Below are 7,566 nucleotides of genomic sequence, written 5' to 3'. Positions count from 1 at the left end.
AAAAAAAAAATTTCAAAAAAAAAAAATTAAAACAAAAAATTAAAAAAAAATTAAAAATATTTTTAAATGGAAAATTGGAATGGGAATGGAAATGGCCTATTCCAATAACAGATATTTTTTGGCATAGACATATGCTCATTTTAGGGGCAAAATTGGAATATGTCTTCCTATTCCCAATTCCGATTGAGCTTACCAAACAGCGAATATAAAACATATTCTAATTTCGTTTTCCTATTCCAATCATATTCCAGCAAACAAATGGAGCCTTAACAACCTTGCTATGTGTTTAGAGACAAATTCAATTGTGCATACATGTGGTGGAGTTAACTACAGTCCTACAAAACTGATGGCTAGAGAATAGGGAGCAGCAGTCAACTGTTAAACAGAATAGCAGATTTAGTGCAACAAACTAGTGACTTATTCCAACAAGTTTTACATCTAACTGTTTACTCTTCGTCGAGATGCAATGTGTTGCAGTGTACTCTCCATGTGGGCGTTCGGATTAAATAGAAATGTAACAGTGATGAGTAAATAAGCGACCGTAAAGTCCTAATTGTGCACTTGCACATGGTATGGTAAAATATTTACAGCTTTTCAAACACGTAAAGTTGGAAGTGTTGAAGAAGTGTGAGCCATGAAAGGTACCGGTGATGAGAATGGTTCTTAGTCTTGTCCAATCATGAATATTTGATGTCATTCGTCCATTGAACACCCGTGACTGGATCCTCTCCAGGCATATAAAATGTGTGTTTCCAAAACCTTTTTACATCTAAGTACCCTTGTGAGGATCGATAACTTGGAGGAGGAAAAGAAGAACATATAAGATGGGTTCAAGTTTGATGGTTTCAGTTATAATTGTACTTGCGTTTGTCCTAAGATTTCAGCTGTGCTTTGCTTCAAGGGCAGCCCTCAAATCTCTATTTGCATCCCCAATTTCTTACGAGGACTCCAACATTGTTGATGTTAGATCTTTGGGTGCCAAGGGTGATGGAATCAGCGATGATACCAAGGTCATTATGCTTCTATTAATCATGTTCCGTATTGGAAGAAGGTGTACTTATTGCTATATATTTGATATAGAATTCTAACGCAACATTTTACATGCAGGCGTTTGAGGCAGCGTGGGAAGCAGTCTGTACCAAGCAATCCTATACATTACTCATTCCAGCTGATTACCGCTTTCTTATTGGCCCTGTCACTTTTTCAGGACCCTGCCAATCAAACATCATCCTGAAGGTATTGCAGAACAAAGTGTTAAGCAAGCAAACTGATAAGTCCTTAGCATTTATTACTAGAATTTAAAATCAGTTCAATAGTTAAGCACGTTGATCTCTGGCAGGTTGATGGAACTATAATTGCACACACCAATCCACGAGCTTGGGCTTCCAATTTGTTGCAATGGATTAATTTCTCTAAGCTCAATGGGCTTTCCATTGTCGGTGGAGGGGTAATAGATGGACAGGGAGCAGCTTGGTGGAAGCTTTCAGGATACACTTATGAGGTACCCATTCATTTGTGCTTCACATTTTGTTTTCTTGCTGACGAGGCAATCAAATAAATAGAAATTAATGGAGAAAGATCATATTTTATGTGGGTCAGGGTGTTAGCATAATGGGTAACAGCTTGCCAAGCGTCAGGCCCACGGTGAGTCTTGTGAAACAGCACCTTTTATAAAATTACATCAATATTATTAAGAAAGACATAGCGTTGTGCTATTCCAATTATATTTATTTTCTTTTTAACTCAAGATATCTATCTCCTATAATTAGTAACTACAATGGCTATATGAACAGGCATTGCGATTCTATGGTAGCTATGACGTGAGCGTGCAAGACATAACCATACAAAACAGTCCCCAATGTCATCTCAAATTCGACAGTTGCACTTCTGTTAAAGTCGTTGGCGTGACAATCTCCTCCCCTGCAGAGAGCCCAAACACAGACGGAATTCATCTCCAGAACTCTCGTGATGTTGAAATTCACCATTCTTCAATGGCATGCGGTATAAGAGCTAAAAATTCAAGATATTTGCAATAATTAACGTGTAAATAGTCTCTGTTAACCACTTACACGGCTAACTGTGAGTTAATGATTGAACGAGCAGGAGACGATTGTGTTTCCATTCAAACAGGGTGCTCTGGCATCCGCGTGCACAATATAAACTGCGGCCCTGGCCATGGTGTCAGGTATTTATAATCACTAGGCATTTTTCGTAGTAATCTGTTATTTTTCTTCGCTACAAATCCATCGATTTGATCAATATACATCGGAATTGCAGTATTGGAGGACTGGGAAAAGATGGAATGAAGGCCTGCGTTTCCAATATCAGCATTTATGATAGTAAAATCAAAGATACTTTAAATGGCGTTCGAATCAAAACATGGCAGGTCAGTGAAAAATGCCTTCTATTCTATAACCCTAGATTTTCATCTTAGTAAATTGGGTTGGAGTCTTGATCTTGTTTCCCACTAATGCTTGCTCTTACTACAGGGGGGAATAGGATCAGTGAAAGGAGTTTCCTTCTCCAACATACAAGTTTCTAACGTGAGGGTTCCCATAGATATTGATCAATATTACTGTGACAAGAAGTCGTGCCCTAATCGAACATCTGCAGTATTTATAACGGACGTGACATTTGAGAAAATAATTGGGACATACATAGACAAGCCACTTTATATGGCCTGTAGTAATGATGTTCCATGCACTGATTTGAAGTTGCTGGGCATTCAACTCCAGCCAGCCGTAGCATATCACAAGGATCCCTTCTGCTGGAACACGTATGGCCAACAGCAATACACTGTCGATTGTCTACTCTCCGGAAGGCCCATTAACGACCCGGCCCGCACTCAGTCAGGAGCACATGCATGCTAAAATGTTTAAAATATCCTTCGGATCGACGAGGAACTCCGGTACTTGTAAATCAAGGCCTGTTTTGTCATTTGTCTCAATCTCACTGTTTGTGTCTTTTTGTCTGTTGAAGAGAACCTTACCACAACGTCATATACCATGTACAATTGTTTATATTTTTGTTGAGAATTTGCATTTTGCTTCTTAGTAGGTAGAGAAACCTGTGTTTCATCCTTGAATACATCGGAATCTTGACCAATCATATTGATTAGACTTGGCGTAATCTATACTAGCAAAATAGTTATTTACTTGACACGTGACTAGTAATATTATTTTTTATTTGTATCACATATATGTAACAAGTCTATAGCACATATTTCAATATGATGAAATTTTGTGGAAACTTGAATAGATTAGATTAGATTTTGTTTCAGTCTCTACTCTACAAGACTATTTCATTGAATCAAATTATGTGACATTGTTGTGAAAAATCAAACTATTGCAGTGACTGATTATTAATCTCCTATCACAAATGATTATTAAACTACTGAAAATAAATTCTCAACTAATATCGAAGAATAACACAACTGCAACTTCACTTATAAAATACGGAAAGAAATGCACAACACAATGAACACAATATTTTCGGACAAATTGTCCCTGAAAAAACCCCTAAGGGAAAACCAGTTCTACAGATAAGGAATTATATTAAACTTCAGAAAATCAAGAGATACAAAATTCCTTGCCTCTCACTGGTAGAACTCCGACAACCTCCTAATTTCTCCCGTTGATATTCCCCACTGTTATCCCCATGCTAACACTGCACCCTTGCTAACACTGCAAGACTATTTGCTAACACTGCAAACTGGTTCACAAAAGCTTCTTTCTGTGCCCTTGCTAACACTGCAAGACTGTTTGTTAACACTGCGAACTGCTTCACAAAAGCTTCTTTCTGTGCCCTTGCTAACACTGCAAGACTATTTGCTAACACTGCAAACTGCTTCACCAAAGCTTCTCATATCCAAATGACCCAATGACCCCTTTCTATACTACTCATGTTGGTAAACCAACGACCGAGATTAAATCTAATCAACGGCTGAGATTAAGACAACTCGACAGCCAATAATAGAATTGGTTGCAAAGTGTCCAAAATGAATCACTAAAATTAGTAAATAATAACCATTTACTAATTTTTAGCAAGTGGACAAACAGCTGTCCAAACCACCCATAAATACAACCGCTATTCATAGATAAGGACGAACAGCTGTCCAAGCTACCCATAAAAAGTGCTGCTATTTTCGGGTCAAAAATAACAGTTGTCCAACTAACAATAATTAACGCTCCCTCTTAGCGAGGAAGTTGTTCTGCATGACACCCATCTTATCTCTGAAGAAGATAAATTTGGCCTTTCCCAAAGCCTTCGTCAGAATGTGTGCTACCTGCTCATCTGTAGGTATGTATTGTAGTCAAACAACTTTCTTCAATCTGCACACGTGGGTCTCTTTGCTGTGTGCTACAAAGCCTTCTGGTTGTTCTATGTATACCTCCTCCTTCAACTCATCATTGAGGAATGCTGTCTTGACATCCATTTGATGGATCTGCCATCCCATCTGTGCTACAAGTGAGATTACAGCTCATATAGAAGTATACCTAGCAACTGGAGCAAAAGTCTCCTCATAGTCTATTCCCTCCTTCTGAGAGAACCCCTTTGCCACAAACCTAGCCTTGTATTTCTCAATGCTACCATCTGCACCGTGCTTTATCTTATAGATCCAGCGTGATCCAACTACAGCCCTATCTGTTGGTCTAGGTACTACCTCCCACACATCATTCTGCATTATTGAAGAATATTCCTCAACCATAGCATCTCGCCATACCTGATGTTCTACAGCTTCCTGATAGCTAGAAGGCTCACTATCTACCAACTAACTAACTAATGCCACATAGTCATTGAACTTGGCTGGTTGTCTTCGCTGTCTAGTACTCTTCCTAGGAGCTCCCACAAACTCCTGAGTATCCCTTTGTGTATCTGGAACCACATGGTTCCTGCTGCCAACTATAGAGGATGAAATGTCAACCTCTAAGTCTTCCAGATGCATTTCCTGTTGCACCTGTTGCTCCATACTCTGTGAATCTTCACTAACTGAGTCTACACTCGTACTGGTAACTGTACTTGAGCTTTGATGCCCTTGACTTGGTCTTGGAGCTTCTGTTGGCTGCTCACTCTGATCATCTGCTGGCAAATCTCTGGATCTCTTGAATGCCTTGTCCTCCATGAACTTGACATCCTGTCTAACAATAACTCTTTTAGTCCTCAGAATGAAAACCCTGTATGCCTTTGAGGTCTCACTGTACCCAACAAAGTACCCCCTCTCTGTAGTCTAATCTAACTTTGTACGTGTATCTCCAGGAATATGACAATATGCCAAACTACCGAATATCCTGAAGTGACTAACATCTGGCTTCTTCTCTATGAAAGCCTCCTCTGGTGTCATCTTCCCTAGCACCTTGTGTGGAACTCTATTCTAAATGTAGACTGCTATATTACACGCCTCTGCCCATAAGTAACAGGGCATGTCCTGGTCATGTAGCATAGCTCTTGCTGCCTCCGATATAGAATGGTTCTTCCTCTCAGCAACTCCATTCTACTGTGGATTGTAAGGAACGGTCCATTCTCTCTTGATTCCTTCTCTGGTGCAGAACTCCTGGAAGACATTTCCTTTGTACTCGCCTCCATTTTCTGACCGAAGAACCTTTATCTTCTGTCCTATCAAGTTCTCCACAAGAGCCTTGAACTCTTGGAATCGACTGAAAACCTCATCTTTAGTCTTCAAGAAGTATATCCAGGTCTTTCTAGAGAAGTCATCAATAAAAGTAACATAGTACTCATATCCTCTGAGAGATTTCGTTGACATTGGTCCACAAACATCTGAATGTACTAGATCAAGAACACCCTTAGATCTGGTGTCACTCCTTGGAAAAGATGCTTTCGCAAACTTCTCCAACACACATCCCTTACATACATCGTCATGCTCTGTGCTCACCTCTGGAACACCTATCACGGTCTCACAAAGCAATCTAAGTGCTCCATGATGAATATGGCCCAACCTCCTATGCCATAGCTCTCCAAGATCTCTAGGATTATTGTTGCTCATAAGTGCCTTAGGAGTATCAAACTGCAATCTATAAAGGTGACCACTCATAACTCCAATAGTTATGGGTGATTTCCAATCCTTGTGCTTAATCAACACATGTGTCCCTCTAAAGAGTACATTATACCCCCTATCCTGAAGAACAGATACAGAAATCAAATTCATACCTAAGCCCGGCACATATAACACATCATGAAGAGGAATTATCTTTCCATTCTCCCTCTGAAACTGAATAGTCCCTTTCCCAACAGGGTTGAGTTTGGACAAGTTTCCCATAGAAATCTGGATGTTGGTGTCCTCCTCCTTGTAACTGGAGAAGTACTCTCTAACTCCTGTCATATGAAATGATGCCACACTATCTATATACCAAACACACTGTGAGGTTGAGCTAACCATACAAGTTATGAGTGCAAACTCATCTTCCATTCTGCTAGAGAGTTCTTCTGCACTTGCTGAAGCTGCCACCTGCTTCTTACCCTTTTTCCTCTCTGGGCAATCACTGACTTAGTGGCCAAACTCGTGACATCCAAAGCACTTGACCTTAGAAAGGCCCTTCTTCTTCTTTTCACTTTGTGAATTTGATCCTTTGCTAGATCCCTTCTTTGCTTTCCCTTTACCCGCTAGGGCAATGTTCTCTTGTTCCACCTCATTTTTCTGACTCTTGTTGGCCCTATTGACAAGACTTAGTCTAAACTCCTCCTGAGTGAAATCAGTCCATAGTCGATCCCAACTCAGTAAAGTATCTCGTCCACTAACAACTTGAACAAAGAACTCCATTGTTTAGTAAACCCATTTAGGGCTATTCTCACTAGCTCATCATCACTAGGGCTATCTCCAACAGCTGCTAACTCATCCTTGACAAGTCTGAGCCTAGTGAGGTAACTTGTGACGTCTTCTCCCTGATTCATCCGGGTATTCTTTAGCTTCTCTCTGAGAATCAACTTCCTGTTAGTGGTAGCATTCTGGTACAAATTTAGAATGGCGTCCCACATCTTCTTTGCTGTATCTAGCTTCGAGATATGTGGAACAATATGATCCTTGACACCATCAAGGATAATCCTCCTCACTTTGGCATCGTCCTTCCTATATGCTGCAAGCTGTGTTGCATTCGTTGGTACAGGTACACCATTGGTAGCATAATCCTTGATACCATTCTCTTTCAAGAATAAAGAAATTCTGGCCTTCCAGACACCAAAATTTGAGGCACCATCCAATCTATCCTGATCTCTCAAACCAGCTGAAGCCATCTCAAGGGTTTAAAGCAATAATAAATCTAAAGAGATCAAAATTTCTTTCCTAGGGCAAAACTCTTCTACCCTTAACAATGCTCTGATACCATGTGAAAAATCAAACTATTGCAGTCACTGATTATTAATCTCCTATCACAAATGATTATTAAACTGCTGAAAATAAATTCCCAGCTAATATCGAAGAATAACACAACTGCAACTTCACTTATAAAATACAGAAAGAAATGCGCAACACAATGAACACAATATTTTCGGACAAATTGTCCCTGGAAAAACCGCTAAGGGAAAACCAGTTCTACAGATGAGGAATTATATTAA

The 7,566-nt window shown here is 39.8% G+C and overlaps 1 protein-coding gene across 2 annotated transcripts; it reads left to right on the top strand.

Annotated features, from left to right (window-relative positions):
* Positions 1 to 757: 757 nt before the first annotated feature.
* On the top strand, positions 758 to 3,117 carry LOC149576721 (polygalacturonase At1g48100-like). 2 transcript variants are annotated; one of them, XM_089819283.1, is made up of 8 exons: positions 759 to 1,010; positions 1,108 to 1,236; positions 1,340 to 1,501; positions 1,600 to 1,644; positions 1,794 to 2,001; positions 2,104 to 2,185; positions 2,278 to 2,386; positions 2,490 to 3,117. In XM_089819283.1, the coding sequence occupies exons 1-8, from the start codon at positions 825 to 827 to the stop codon at positions 2,868 to 2,870; spliced, it is 1,302 nt and encodes a 433-aa protein (XP_089675409.1). In that variant the 5' UTR covers positions 759 to 824; the 3' UTR covers positions 2,871 to 3,117. The 2 variants fall into 2 exon arrangements, with proteins under 2 accessions (XP_089675418.1, XP_089675409.1); XM_089819292.1 differs by lacking the exon at positions 1,600 to 1,644 and having other exon boundaries at positions 758 to 1,010.
* Positions 3,118 to 7,566: the final 4,449 nt, after the last annotated feature.

This window comes from Cupressus sempervirens, chromosome 1 (genome assembly GCF_028749045.1).
Source record: "Cupressus sempervirens isolate cs-2001-9-10 chromosome 1, ASM2874904v1, whole genome shotgun sequence".
Classification (NCBI taxonomy): domain Eukaryota; kingdom Viridiplantae; phylum Streptophyta; class Pinopsida; order Cupressales; family Cupressaceae; genus Cupressus; species Cupressus sempervirens.
Note: the sequence above shows the minus strand (reverse complement) of the source record. Positions and strands in the feature narration are given on the sequence as shown.